This window comes from Rhagoletis zephyria, unplaced genomic scaffold (assembly GCF_001687245.7).
Source record: "Rhagoletis zephyria isolate East Lansing unplaced genomic scaffold, Rhagoletis_zephyria_1.1 Rzeph_scaffold_01611, whole genome shotgun sequence".
Taxonomy (NCBI): domain Eukaryota; kingdom Metazoa; phylum Arthropoda; class Insecta; order Diptera; family Tephritidae; genus Rhagoletis; species Rhagoletis zephyria.
Genome location: NW_016158695.1, coordinates 80,178 through 96,236, shown reverse-complemented (window position 1 = coordinate 96,236; position 16,059 = coordinate 80,178). Strand labels below are relative to the sequence as shown.

Sequence of the window (16,059 nt, the reverse complement as noted above, 5' to 3'; positions counted from 1 at the left end):
GTGCGTTATCCATCCACATAGGAGAACCGTATAATTCATGGGCTCAGCAGGTCGGGGAGGCAGAGATGGACGAAGCTACGACTGAGGTCGCTCCTGTAGAAGTAAGTGGCGGCTCGGAAACCCGTTCTTTCCGACCACCACTCGAACCTGAGAAGCGAAGGGAGAGCAGCTCTGCAACTGGGTTTTTGAGACAGCCTGCCCAGTCCCAATCACAGCATGCGGGTGGCTCGGAAACTAGTTCTTTCCGACCGCCCCCATATCCCAGCGGTAAGAGACGTGATGGCGCGGAAACTGGTCCTTTCAGCTTGTCTCGACGTAAGACTGTTGGGAAAGCACCATATCGCCGACCACAAGAGCAGAACCGAGAGCAGAATGCGGCTCTGGCCGTTCGACGACTGGGGTTTCGAACAGGTCGCATAAACAACAGTACTATGGCTACACCGAGCTTACGCTCTTTTCAGCCGATTGCACCGACCGCCATCGTTTGAATCGAGTCTGGTGGCCGCCTGCACCTGGTCCGCGCAAAAATTGACCCCTGCGCGCCCAGCACGGTAATCGACGCTAGTCTGGCGCGGGACCTACAATTGGAACACGCAGGTTCTGGACGAAACCGGAGATGCTCGCTCGCACTTAGAGGAAAATACGGTGTCGCGGAACGCGTAACAACTCAGGCGACAATCACGGCACAACACAACCGATTGAGCCCGACAACGGACATCGACCTCGCGGCTGCCGCGCCATTTCAGTTTATGCGGTTGGCCGATACAAATTTTTACCGGGCTACCCCGATCCGTCTGACTCTAGGCGTCGATGTATACGCCCAGGTCATGCTAACAGGGACCCCCCCCATCTTTGGTCTGTGGCTTATTGGCGCAGGCAACCATATTTGGGTTAGTGGTTTCCAGAGCTTACCAAAAATAAAAACAAATTAGAGAGTTTAGTTGATTAATAACGCAATAAAGTGCATTGAAAATCAAAACCACATCCATTTTTTTCTTTTAACTCTCTCTTTAATTTCCCAATAGCTATCTAGGAAGAGGCGGTGCAATCTGGGTGTGACAAGCGAGAACTAAGTGCAACCTGGAGCACTTCCAGTCTCTAGTGGTCACCGTCAAACTTATTATTATGCTTTCTGACGTGGCATGGTGGGTACCTTCCGTATTCCGTTTTCATAGTTTGCTTATCGCAAGGGGGGCGGTATGTATAGGCCCATACCTAAATATGCTGCACCACCCTAATGCGCGTTAAATAATTTTGTATCTGAGTGCACACACATATATAAGATACGGCTAACATTCCAGCCGTTAACAATATGCCCCGCCGTACGGTAACTGAGTTGAGGGGAAACTTAACGAAGGTTACTGTTCGGCGGGCTCAAACCCTTTTTCGTTTGTTGGCACTCCTTCACTTCCTTGAAGACCAGCATAGCGACTGCCAGCCACCACACCACGTCAGCAAGGTAATCTCATCAAGCTATTAGCAAAATCTCTATTTCAATTCACACTGTTTTATCAAACATTTTTCTCCACAAATAAAGCAAACATTTGTTATTATTGTTGAGCATTAAACGCTAATACGCTGTTGTTTTTTTCACTTATTTTTCTTTACGTGCGTAAAGTTTGAGGGGATGCCAAATTGAGACATAGCGCCGTATAGGCAACTCCTTTTAGTGCTGTCGAAAGCGGCTTTAACGTCGGCAAATAGTTGGTGAGTGTCGATCCTTTTCTCGCGGGTCTTTTCCAAGACTTGGCGTATTATGAATACCTGGTCTATGGTGGATTTTCCACACTGATAAGGCCCAATCAGTTCATTGACGGCAATTTCACACAATACATTCGTCAAGACCTTGCAACCTATGCTTAGAAGGATGATGCCGGGGTAGTTGGCACGCATTGTGTGGTCGCCTTTCTTGTGGATTGGGCAGAGCGCACTTGAATTCCAGTCGTCGGGAATGCACCTTATTAGCTCCTTGCAATCGTAGTTAAATAGTTCAGCTGACAGGCCGTCAGCTCAAGCAGCTTTGTTACTTTTCATCAGCATAATCGGTTTTCGTACCTCGTCATAGTCAGGCGTTGGGATATCGACTCCATCGTCATCGACTGGGGACTCGTGTTCGCCTTCTCCACTTCTTTCAGTGCTTCTGCCATTCAAAAGGGTCGAAAAGTGTTCCCTCCATAATTTGAGAACGAACTGGACATCGGTCACTAGGTCGCCATGGTTGTTCCTACAGAAGTCTTGAAACCTTCCGTAATTCGCTCAACTCTCTGCTAAAAATTTCGGGTGTTTTTTCTGTCGGCCAGCATTTCAAACATTTTTCTCTGCGGCTTCTTGACACTCCTCATCGTACTAGTAATGAGCGGGAAATGTGGTTCCACTGCTCCCGTATGTCGGTTTGTAGAAGAGTGCTCTCTCACAGTCGGTATGAGAGTCAAGCGGCGAATCCATTGGCAGTCTGTTTTGATTGCAGCTTTTCGACGTTGAACTTTCCTTGCATTGTTGGACCCTTTTTTGCCCGCGCCGAGGTAATCCATACACTGGAAGTATGCCTATCACAGCTTGCTCGATTTGGTTTCCCGTTTTTCGATCTGGAGACACCCATGTAGCTAGATGGATATTTTCATGCTAGAACCCAATACAACATACTGCCAAATTTCGGGCCCCGGCGAAGTCGATCTGCCTCAGGCCGCCGTTTCTATGTGGATGTTGAATTTTCAGACACTGGCGCCAAAGATCCCTTCGTTGCCCATCTTAGCATTTAAATCGCCAACCACGATTTTTATACGTGTCGGGGGCAGCGCCAATATGTACGCTCTAAGCTAAGAGATCCTTGGATGCCTCGTCCTTCTCTTCCATCGGGGCATTGGCACATATGAGAGAGATGTTGAAGAATCTCGCTTTGATGCGGGTTGTGGCTTGACGTTCGTCCACTAGAGTGAACGCCGCTCTCTCCCACCACAAATCCAACACCGACTTACTCTTCTTTACGTGGCTACTGTAGTAGACGTCGCAAGGCTCCACGCTTACCTTCCTCGCCCCGTCCATCGCATCGATTAAGTTTCGGATATTCCAGGTGCATACCCTCAAATCATAGTCCTTCCTATGTACATCTTAAACACAGGAAGTGTGCCTTCCGACTATCACAACATGCTCGATTTGCTGTAATTACTTAAGACGTAAACGTCATGGAAGTTCACCATACCAGTCTATAGTTTTTCCAATAATCTCAGATTGGTTCTCTGATAAAAAACTTTCGATGTACGCTTAGGAAACACAAACCTCAAGACAAAGTAATAAACAATTGAAATATAGATTTGTTTGTTAGTTTACCGTTCAATCCATTTTCGCTCATTGTCGACTACAGCCAGGCTTTTACCCTTCTTGAATAGAAGTGCTTTGAAGTTAGCGAGAATAACTTGATACCGAACCGGATGATCCACATATCCACTTTTTATATCAATTTACTAATTATTTTGTTTGCATTGAGTGTGTAATTTGTTATATAGTTTATACATAGGAAAAACTTGAATTTCCTGGTACTATTTTCGAATATATAGACAAAAATTTGGAAGTTAGGGGGGGAGGGCTCGCTGTATCGATTCGAACAATTTGATACAATCAAGCACTTCTACCCAGTGATGGAAAAGTAGGCACAATAGTGCCATTTTTGGCCCTTACATTCTCAGAGGCACTTTCGGTGCAATTCATCCTGTTTTGGGACAATCATAAAATATAGAAGTTTAGCATAACATGCCAATATAAAACACAAAATTACATACCACATTATAGATTAAAAAATTACAGTAAATTACAGTGCGTCTGACTCGCGAGTCAACTGTGTACGTGTTCACTCGCCTTTCGACTACACACAGTTGAGTCATTCAGAGTCATGTCGGTGTAACTAACACATATTTATTTTTACCTCCAAACCGACTCCCGATTCAGACGCACCGTGTATGCCGCCTATAAAGAATCCCTCATAAAGGTGATTTACTGTAATAATTTAGTTAATTAATAATTTTTATATTAAGAAATAATTATTATGAAAGAAAATTAATTTTGTGGCACTTTCATATTCTTTTCGGCACAATTTTTGAACACCATTAGGCGCATTTTGAAATTTTGAAATTCCATCCCTGCTTGTACCTCACACGAATAATGCATGCATATACGTCTATACACACGGAACACACTTCAGTATCGATACGAAAAACAGTTTCGTTACCGCACAAAAGTTGCGTTCCAGATGCTTCACGATTTGCAGGTTTTTACAGGAAGTCGTTCCAGGTGACCACCTCCCATAAGATTTATTAATGGAGAAAACAGCTGTTCCTGCAAATCGCGAATTTCGTGAATATCGTGAAGCATCTGGAACGCAACTAATATGTTGTGTTGTATTGATTCACGATGATGGTGCATATACGGAACATGCGAGTAACGAGATTATTATCCCTGCCAGCCACGGCTCACCACTTTCCCCTAAAATTCAAACGATTCACAAACACATTCATCTCACCCAAACACTTACAAATTTTTTGTTCGAACTGTCGAAAAATGTCCCGTTGTTAGAGCTACATACCCGATAAGAATTCGTACTCTAACAAGAATTCTATGCGTTAGAGCGAGCATGTTAGAAACATCGGAGTTTTGATGACAGTATACACTGTGAAGAAATTTCACTTTGCGTAAATTTTGAAGGTAAGGATACGTATTTAACAATTTTATTTAATTATAATGTAATTTCTTCTTTTAGATTGCAAAACAGCAGCGACTTAGTCACACTGTTAAGGTATGTATTGAGACTTTTTATATGTTTATAAATTTTAATTGATATTTTTGCTTGTTTACAGATTTGGGATTCACTATCAGTACCTTCAACGCTTGCATCTTCATCGCCAGGAGCACCATTAGAACCTTCTGCCCTCAGCTTCTTCATCGCCAGGAGCACCACCAGTACCTTCTACCCTCAGCTCCTTCATCGCCAGGAGCACCATGAGTACCTTCCGCCCTCAGCACCTTCAACGCCAGGAGCACCTTCAAAGTGTAGGTCCAACTTGTCAAATTTTGCAAAGTTGTAAGAAAACTTAATTTTTCTGAACCACCATAAATGATTTGCAACTGTTAATATATATCAAAAGAAAGGTAAACCGATTACCTTTCTTTTGATTATAACACCGTTAAAATCGCTTTACGTTTTCATAAAAACCTTGCAACTTTTGTAAACAGCTATATATAAGCAGTGGAAAAGTGGTAAAATTTTGCATAGTTGTAACAAAACAGATTTTTTGTGAACTAGTGTAAATGATTTGCAACTGTTAATATAAATCAAAAGAAAGGTAAACCGATTACCTTTCTTTTGGCTATAACACCGTTAAAAACGCTTTACGTTTTCATAAAAACTTTGCAACTTTTGTAAACAGCTATATATAAGCAGAGGAAAAGTGGTAAAATTTTGCATAGTTGTAACAAAACAGATTTTTTGTGAACTAGTGTAAATGATTTGCAACTGTTAATATAAATCAAAAGAAAGGTAAACCGATTACCTTTCTTTTGGCTATAACACCGTTAAAAACGCTTTACGTTTTCATAAAAACTTTGCAACTTTTGTAAACAGCTATATATAAGCAGTGGAAAAGTGGTAAAATTTTGCAAAGTTGTAACAAAACAGATTTTTTGTGAACTAGTGTAAATGATTTGCAACTGTTAATATATATCAAAAGAAAGGTAAACCAATTACCTTTCTTTTGATTATAACACCGTTAAAATCGCTTTACGTTTTCATAAAAATTTGCAACTTTTGTAAATAGCTATATATAAGCAGTGGAAAAGTGGTCAAATTTTGCAAAGTTGTATCAAAACAGATTTTTTGTGAACTTGTGTAAATGATTTGCAGGTGACAGGTAATGAGGTCAATGGAAATAAGGTCAATTGACTTTATTTCCCACCCTGGTGCGAAATAAAGTCAATTGACATTATTACCTTTTCAAAAGCGAAATAAAGTCAACAAAAATTTGGAAATAAAGTCATTGACGCTATTTCCTCATTCAAATGGAAATAGCGTCAACAATGCTTAAAGTATGTCGATTCATAGAAAAAAATGTTGTTCTTACAATAAACATTGCCCCGTAAGTGTTGTTTTTTAATAGATGAAAAAGGCTTTTGCCAAATCCTCAGTGTTGTGATATTAATCCACACACAATCATGAACTACCTCCAATTGATTCTATTAAAAAAAGAATTTAAATTACGAATATGTAAAAACACGATGCGAAAAACTAAACGCCTGCGTACAGCTGGAATACGAGAAATATTTGAAGAAAGAGTGGAGAAATGATCCATAACATGCAAAACATTTTTCGTTTCTACAAAAATAAAGCGAACACTATTAAATTGAAGAAACAGTACATGTCCAAAAACCCCGGAGGAGCACTGAAAGAATTCTGTGTTTTAAATTAGCATATTTTGAACGAATTCGGAATGTCTAAGGTGGAAAAGAACCCAACCTTTCTATAAGGAAACAATTCTAGAAAAAGAATTTTCTTACACTGTATTTATGTCTCCGCCAGCAGTCATTTAAAAGCAGCTAAGGAGAACGACGACACTATTTATTAGATGGCACATTCAACGAGCCAATGTGCCAAAATGCGGGTATAAACAATTATTGATTATTTAATATCGGAACCGAGATCATATAAGTTAATGGATTGGTTTTCACACACTTTTGAAACACAAATTATATGCTTTTTTACTGCAGACAAGTTGTTGCCTCAAAACACAGCAGAAATCTTCCAATCAGGGCTGCCAACTCTCCTTAGTTTTGAGGTGCCATATTGAGGATAAAAAAAGTGCCAAAATGTGCCAAATAGAAAAATAAAAGTGCCAAAAAAGGTGTAATTCCTTTTAATCATTCACATTTAGCAATAAAATAAAGCCTCATTTTCAAAACAAAAGTGCAATGATAAAATAAGATAAACCAGTTGAATAGCCTTTATAAATTAGAAAATTTTAGTTGAGAAAAAGAAGTGCACGCAAAGGATTTCACAAAAATGTATTGAAATGTTATTTTTTTTACAAAAGTGCCATTTTGGCATTTTGTGCCAAATTGAAAAATTAAGTGCCATTTGAAATAAAATAGGAACAAATGGCACGGTTTGAGCCAAGTTGGCATCCCTGCTTCCAATAACTTACAAATATAAAAATGTGAAATATCGAGGGCTTGAATTCATTAATACCCTCTATCTGCAATTTGCACAAAAACTAATTTCTGATTTTAGAAACCATCTGGGACTTATTACCTGTCGTTATATAAGGTAGCATTAATATCACTGATGACAGTTAAAGCTTAGGTGGATTTTTATATCAGAATCTCATCTTTGTGAAAAGTGTGCAGATAGGGGGTATTATTGAATATAAGCCCTCGATGTTTAAAATATATAAAAATTTTATTTCAACGTATACAAAAAATTAATCTACCTGCGCTACAGCACGTCGGGAGACGGGGAGGCCGGGGGGCCCGCGGCGTAGCGTGACGCGGTGTGCGCGCCGGTCGCGCGGGGTACGCGGGGCGCGAGCGCGAGCGCGACGCGCGCGGTGTGGCGCGCTGACGCGGCCCGCCGCGAAGCTAAGCAAATTTAATGTTTGAAAGAGAAATAATGTCAATTGATTTTATTTCGTTTTTAAAAAGTAATAATGTCAATTGGCTTTATTTCGCACCAAGATGGGAAATAAAGTCAATTGACCTTATTTCCGTTGATCTTATTACCTGTCACCGATTTGCAACTGTTAATATATATCAAAAGAAAGTTAAATCGATTACCTTTCTTTTGATTATAATATTGTTAAAATCGCTTAACTTTTTTATAGAAATTTTGCAACTTTTGAAACCGTCTATATATAAGTCGAAAAAACGGAATCAAATTTTGCAAAGTTGTAATGAAACTAAATTTTTGTGAACCAGTATAAATGATTTGCAACTTTTAATATATATCAAAAGAAAGATAAATCGATTACCTTTCTTTTGATTATAATATTATTAAAATCGCTTAACTTTCTTATAGAAATTTTCCAACTTTTTAAACATCTATGTGCAAATGAGTAATACTAATAATAAGAAATTAAGCCAGCGCATATGTATGTATGAAAAAATATATTTATTTATATATTATTTATATGTTAATTACAAGTTTTATTCATAATATTGGTTATTAAGTATGTATATTATGCATTTTGAAAATAAATTTTGCAAAATAAAAATCAAATAATTTTAGGATTTTTTATTTAACGTTTCCAAGGTTATTTTGAATTCGCTGTGAAGGGAATGCAACCCTGAGCCGGCAGAAGGGGGCAATGCTAGACGATTGCAGCTATATGTTTTCCTTACAAAGTATCTGAATGAGTGCGACAGTGATGCAAGGCTCACACGTGCAGGGGAAAGTGGTGACAGTCTGCACACCGCCCATACAAATGTCACCAGTTTTGAAGTGACCGAAACCCTCGGTTTCACCAGATTTTTCACCACTTTTGGCTGGCAGGGATGTGAGTAATGATTCGGTACTTCGAGTCAGGGTTGTATTCGTTACTCAGTAACGAATACATACTTGCTACAGTTTTAATTTTTACAGCGATACTTTAAATGAGTATTATATCGATACTTTCGGTTCGATAGCGTGTCCCTACTCACACATATCATCTAGTTGGTGCTGTACCAAGAATGATAGAATACAAGATTGCGCCGTCCTGGGCGTTGACATTTGTGTACCATAAGTAAACAAAGAATAGAGCGAAAAGAAGAACGAGTTGAAACTGCCAAATCAGTTCACTTTACAGCGAAAAACGGGTTTTAATTTTGCTAAATGCGAAAATATAGCATTTTTCACCTAATCTATTAGAGAACAGTGAATATTTTAGTGCACTCTATTGCTTTGCAATTGAGGCTGCTTCAGCAAACGTTTTAGTGCACTCCATTGCTTTGCAATTAAGGCTGCTGCAGAAAACTGCGGCAGTATCTCAGCGGGATTGATTGGTTAACTTGCTAATGGAGGCTGCTTGGAGCAGAAGCAAAATCATTGTGAGGAAATGCTGTTAATGTAATAATAAAGAAACATTTCGAGAACGGCCTTGCCGTGCCCTATGTACACAAAATGCAGCGATTCGTTCCAGCGCTACACTAGCCTCTACGCTTCTTGCATCTTGACGGCTGTCGCAATTTAACACACATCACTTCATTGTAATAGTTTTTACGCAGTCTTCAGCTCAAAAATCACTCACAAATTGCAAATTAACACAATTTAAACTGATTTTTCACTTATAATTCTAATTTCTCTTTCGCTGATTTGTAAACAAAGGTTTATTTACAAGTTACCACAACTGTCAAAATTGGCAAAACCAAAGTAGCGGTACCACTAACGGCGCCACCTTTGTTCGCTGCACCGTGGTGCTGTACAAGTGAGTTTAGCGATGAAACTATTGGGAAAATATCGCGATAATTAGTGATTTTTCTGACCACTATTCTAACCTCTAAATAATTGATAAATATGGCAGAGAAATGTCCAAAAATACATGAAACCAAATTAAAAATTACAATTCGATCTAGTTTATGTGTTTGTTTTATTTGTAAAAATATATTGTCGAACATTAACTTAATCTCACAAGCTGTTTCAGAGCTACTGATCTCAGACAATTCTTCTCATTTATAATCGGGGTCTGAATTTTCGTTGCCAAAAACAAATGCCAGCTTGCCAGATACTTTTGTAGGTGAATGTATGTATGTGGGTATGGAGTGGACCAAACATAAGGCAATCGGACATCTACTGGATGGAACATAAGTAGTGTGATCAAACCTCGATGTTAACCGATTGTGACTGTGTGAGTGTATAAGTATTTGATCGAACATAGTTAGTCAAACCAATGCAACGCCCAGAGAAAGTTCGAAGTGCTCAGTGAAACTAAAGTTGAGAGTGTGTGCGTGAAAGCGGTTTTTCTTTTGAGTTTTCATCGTGCATATGTAAGTACATTGGCCGATTGAGTCATTTGGCCAGGCCAAAGGGTATAAAATTGCCCAAGTGGTGGCGAACGGTTCAGATGCAAAAGTTAGGGTGCTAGCGTTATTATAACCGGGTGAAGTAACAGTGTAAAAGTTAAAGTTAAAGTTATTGTTATAATAAAAAAGGAACGGTGTTTAAAGTGTATGTGGTTACTATACAATTCTGTGAATTGTGCCGTTTTTACCGGATTGTCACATACCGGTGATCGCAAATCTGTAACAGTGTAGTGCTAAATTGGGAACTGGAGATAAGTACTGCCTAAGATTATTCCCCAAACCTTCAATCTGCAGGCATACATACATACGCCAACGCTGTGAAGACCCCAAGTCCATCACTAAGAGCCTATACAATTTGAATTTCATTTTTATATACATATATATATACTTATTGTTGAATTTTGATAATTATTATAAGTGAATATACATATTAAATGAATTGTTAATTATATACATACGTGAGATTGAAATACATATGTTCATATTTATATTGAAATTTGAAGTACATACATACGTACTTAGGTATCAACAAGTAAAAGGAAGTAAAGAAAATATTAGCAACAATGTTGTTAGGATAACTGTCTGCCTGCGTGCTGGACAGTATAAATAGAGCATCAAATGTAATTTGAAATCACTTCTGGTAGAGTAGTCGTATACTCCAGTCGATCGTGAAAACGCAGATTGGAATGGCTAAGCAACGAAGGTGAAGACTAAGTTGCTTAGTAGGTAGTTAAGGTATATGGTGTGACGTGAAAACGTTGCCAAAGCAATACGTTATATTGGTGTGACGTGAAAACGCTGCCAAGTAGTACTTATATGGTGTGACGTGGAAACGCCGCCAAGGAAATACAATATATTGGTGTGACGTGCAAGCGCTGCCAATTAAATAGCGAAATAAAGAAACGTCACTATAAGAATCATTGGCGTATTTATTTTAACGTTTGGATAAGGGAACCCAACATCCGACTGAGCCACAGCCCAGCTATAGACCGGATAAACCGGGTTCGTTACAATTGGCGCCCAACGTGAGGCCCTTATAAATAAAGGAAGCAGTAAGGGCCAAGGAGGAGAACTCACAGATAACAAAAGTGAAGTGAAGTGATTTGGAAAACTACCAAGCAAAAGTGCAGAGACACCTTTAAAGTGATAGAGACACAGGGTAAAGCCCAGAAATTAAGAACTGTGAACGTGAAACAAAGGAACATAAACAAAAAAATAATAATAATAATAAAATAAAACAATAAAAAAGTAAAAAAAATGGTGAATACAAAGTGGGTGTACTACTTAAATAAAGAGGAGCTTGTGACCTATATGACGGAGTTTGGCCTTGACAATTCGGGGACCGTCGAGGAGCTGCGTAAACGCCTCTCTACATTTGTGCAAGAGGAAGTGGAGACTGAGAACCATCGCGATCGGGCCACTGATTTAGCGCTTAAGCATACGAGGTCTACAAGCGCGGGGAATGCACCAACACCGAAGAGACCCGAAGTGCTACTACTACCGCCTACACAACAACCCATCAACGACGACAGCACAAGAGGAACGCCGAACGTGCCATGTATCCAGTATACGTCGACTCACAGCGATCAGCCCCAATTATCATGGACCGCGTACGCAAATGGGGCGTCAAATACGATGGCGGCAAGGACCCGTTGGGTTTCATCGAACGCGTTGAAGAATTAGCCGACGGGTACGAGATAGAAAGAGACGCACTTCCACGAGCATTACCCGAGTTATTTAAGGATAGAGCCCTCGTCTGGTTACGAAACAACCACGGCCACTGGAGAGACTGGGAGACGTGTAAGCGAGATTTCCTGAAGTTCTTCTTGAATTCCCGGTATTTCGAAAGACTCGATGATGAGATACGGCAGCGTGTTCAACGGCCCAGAGAGGCATTTAAAGACTATGTACTAGCGTTACAAGGGCTAATGCGTCATTCCGACTATACGGAGGCACAAAAGCTTCGGCGCATCTATAAGAATTGCCGAAGCGAACACCAGCTGTATATTAAACAAACCGAGTTCAACACTCTTGGAGAGTTGGTAAGTCTGGCAGAAGACTACGAGAATATTGTAGCAGAGAAGGAGTCGCAACGAGCATTGCCCCGCGCAATAACCCCGAGACGAAGCGAAGAGCGCAACTACACTATCCGAGAGGAGCAGAGAAGAGAGAGGTATACGATGCCAGCGAGACGGCGGGATGGAGGCGATTATGCGCCACCTACGGGACAACAACGTAAAAGCGAAGAATCCAGCCGAGTAAACCCACGAACGGCGTGCAGACGATGCGGCGAAGACGGACATTTCGCCTACGAATGTAGGAACGATATCCAGCAATTCTGTTGGACGTGCGGTCGGCGGAACATTCGAACATCAGACTGTTGCCGCGGACAACAAGGAAACGGTCAAGGACCCCATTCGCGACGAAGAGTGGGGTCTCCAGTAATGCAACCTCAGTCAATGTAACACCAATTCTTAAGCAAGCGGAAGGGCGAGTAATCGCCAGAGCAACCGTGGATGGTAGAGCAGTAATCGCGGCGGTTGATACGGGAGCAACCAGAAGTTTTATAAGCATTAGAGCAGCGAACACCCTGGGAATCGAGCGGTCGCGAAGAGTGAACAAGAGAGTGGTGACAGACCAATATCGGTCACAGAAACGGTAGAGGCGATGACATGGTCCTTGGGACTGACTACCTGGCTAAGGCCAACACAACAGTGAGCTGCGGGGGGCAGACATTAACGCTGAAGGCAGAGGACGATATTCGAACGAAGGCTGCATGTAGCACGATGTTAGAAGTGCGCGAAGTAGAGAGAGCTGAGGAAGGCGAAAAGGCCGCAAATGAACAACCCACAGCCCTCGAGGATACGACGGAAGTCAAAAATTTCTTAAAGAATGAGGGGCTCGCATTCGAGAAGTTAACGGGGACGACTAACATCGCCGCCCATAAGATTATAATGCGAGATGATTGACCCATCAAATAGCGCTACTTTCCCAAAAACCCAAAAATGCAGGAGGTAATAAACAGGGAGATCGATGAGTTGATAGAGAAGCAGTGCATCGAGCCGTCGCACAGCCCACACAGCGCGCCAATCGTGCTCGTAAAGAAGAAAAACGGAAAGTGGAGGCTTTGCATGGACTATCGGCAACTTAACGCGCGCTCGGTATCGGATGCATACCCACTCCCACGAATCCAACACATTTTGGATCGACTGAGAAGCGTTAAATTCATTAGCAGCTTGGACTTGAAGAATGGGTACTGGCAAATCCCGATGGAAGAGAGTAGTAAGGAGTATACTGCGTTCACTGTGCCAGGACGTGGCCTGTTCCAGTGGCGCGTAATGCCGTTCGGACTACATTCAGCGCCTGCGACGTTTCAACGAGCACTGGACAAAGTCATCGGACCCGAATTGGAACCGCACGCGTTTGCTTATCTGGACGATATTATTATCACGAGTGCGACGCTAGACCAACACATGGGACACCTGAAAGAAGTGTTTCGACGATTGCGAGAGGCGAACCTCAAGATCAACCCAGAGAAGTGTGAGTTTTTCAAAAGGAGTTTGAAGTACCTGGGTCATGTGGTGAGCGAAGAAGGGATTCACACCGATCCTGACAAGATTGCGGCGATTAAAGAATTGACACCGCCAACAAACACACGCGAGTTATGGCGCTTTCTGGGCGTGGCGTCATGGTATCGGCGATTTGTTCCGGATTTCTCGCATATTGCACACCCTCTGACGTCATTACTGAAGAAAGGAAGCCGATGGAAATGGGGCAATGAGCAGCAGACGGCCTTTGAAAAATTAACGAGCGCACTAACGGAAGCACCGGTATAAGCCTGTCTAGATTTTTCCCACCATTTCACGCTACAAACCGATGCCAGCGATTTTGGACTAGGTGCAGTACTGACACAGGAGTTAGATGGCGCAGAGCGAGTCATAGCCTACGCTAGTTGACGGCTGAACAAGGCAGAGCAAAAGTACTCGGCGACTGAAAAGGAGTGTCTTGCCATTGTGTGGGCTATACGGAAAATGAGACCGTACATGGAGAGTTACGCATTCACGGTTATCACCGACCACCTGTCCTTGAAATGGCTGAATGCGATCGAGAGTCCCTCCGGACGCATTGCAAGATGGGCACTAGAACTCCAGCAACATACATTCGATGTAAAGTACCGCAAGGGTAAGTTGAACGTCGTTGCCTATGCACTGTCACGACAACCCCAAGACGTACAGCTCAACATATTAGTGCAGGATAAAGAGGCAACGGCCTGCAAGTGGCTGGCCGAGAAAATGGCAGAGGTGAAGAGGACACCAGAAAAGTTCCCGGACTACATAATTGTAAACAACGAACTGTATCGACACATCGTAGTCCAGATGGATGATGAAGACACAGTACCGTGGAAGCTATGCGTGGCAGCGCCACTACGTGAGAGAGTACTGAAGGAAGTTCACGATAGTCCAAGCGCAGGACACATGGGCATCCGCCAGACGATAACGAGAGCGACGGCACGTTACTACTGGCCCGGAATGTTCAGGGACATAAAGAGGTATGTCCGACAGTGTACTACCTGCCAGATTTACAAGCCCAGCCAACAGAAAGCTGCGGGAAAGATGCTAACCCAGATCGCAGAAGAACCTTGGGCCACAGTATGCGCAGACTTTGTGGGACCATTGCCACGATCAAAGTATGGAAACACAACCGTACTAGTCTTTATCGACAAGTTTTCCAAATGGGTTGAAATTGTGCCTCTACGGAGGGCGACAGCTGAAGGCCTCAACAAAGCGTTTCGAGAACGCGTACTCGCTAGATTTGGAGTCCCGAAAATTCTAGTAACTGACAATGGAACACTGTAAGGTAAGGCGAAATCAGCAGACAGCGTCGACCGAGCAAGCGCGTCATTACAACTTGCGCAGGAGGAAATGGCAACCAGGGGTAGGTGACCGAGTGCTGGTGAAGGAGTACCACCTATCGAAGGCGACGGAAAACTTGCTCCGAAGTATGCTGGGCCGTACCGAGTGATGAACTCCGTTTCGCCAGTAATCGTCGAATTAGACAAGGTACACAACGGTAAGAGGAGAACAGCACATCTGAGTGAGCTGAAGCCATTTTACGGCGATGAAGAGGCCGACGCGGCAGAGTCACCAAAAATCTTTCTCCGGCATGCACCTGAGCCTAATTCGACGCAAGGCGAAGAATAGGTAAATTTCGGTCATAGACAGAAATGTGATAACTCGGCAATTGCCAAATAGGGGAGCGATTGCCATGAAAAGGAGACCCTAAGGGGAGAGAAGAAGAAGAGAAAATATAAGAGAAAGAGGGAATAAGAAGAGGGAGTTTAAAAGAAAGAAGAAGAAAAAGGAGCTTAAAAGAAAGAAGAAGAAGCAGTTTAAAGGAAAGTAGAAGAAGGAGTTTAGAAGGAAAAAAGGGAAAATGAGAAGAAGAAGAAGAACGAGGTTGTAGCACGAGAATACTATGAAAAAAAGGGAGATAATTCATGCCAAGAGAAATAAACATAACATATACAGGGTGTCCCAGAAGAAACGTGCCAAACTTTAGGGGAAGGTAGGTGGGGGTGAGCTCCCTGATAAACAAAAAATTTTCAGGTAAAAGTGTCACCGTTTTTGAAATATTTACATTTTTTCGAATTTCACAAAAATCGTGCCTTTTCATGTGTTTTCTTTAACTGCAACTACAAACCGGGCAATACTTAGTAAATTTTATGTAAAATCTTCCAGATAGTTGCCTCTCCATACTCAAATGCAATGTAGTTAAAATATATTAAGGAACCATCATAAAATTAGGACTATTTCTGGATTTTTAACTTTTTGATATTTTCTTCCCCAACTTTGACTATCTCGGGTGAAAAAAAAATTTACTGAGCTATAACTTTACATTACATAAAAAAATTGCTCATTTAATAAAGATTTCAAAAGGTGCCACACTTACTGTTTTGAATAGAAAGAAAAAAGGTATAGCCGCTTTTGTGGGTAAAGGACTGAGACACGCTAGAATGTATTTAAT

General features: G+C 41.6%; 1 protein-coding gene across 1 annotated transcript; it reads left to right on the top strand.

Moving 5' to 3' along the window:
• The first annotated feature begins 11,346 nt into the window (after positions 1-11,346).
• LOC108364630 (uncharacterized) lies at positions 11,347-12,480 on the top strand. The gene is made up of 3 exons (XM_017618384.1): positions 11,347-11,523; positions 11,619-12,270; positions 12,317-12,480. The coding sequence occupies exons 1-3, from the start codon at positions 11,347-11,349 to the stop codon at positions 12,478-12,480; spliced, it is 993 nt and encodes a 330-aa protein (XP_017473873.1).
• Positions 12,481-16,059: the final 3,579 nt, after the last annotated feature.

Coding starts and splice junctions, on each gene's coding strand:
- LOC108364630 (XM_017618384.1), top strand. CDS start 11,347: ATGACGGAGTTTGGCCTTGACAATTCGGGGACCGTCGAGGAGCTGCGT. Junction 11,524..11,618: donor CAACACCGAAGAGACCCGAA/GTGCTACTACTA, acceptor GTCGACTCACAG/CGATCAGCCCCAATTATCAT. Junction 12,271..12,316: donor GCCACCTACGGGACAACAAC/GTAAAAGCGAAG, acceptor AACGGCGTGCAG/ACGATGCGGCGAAGACGGAC.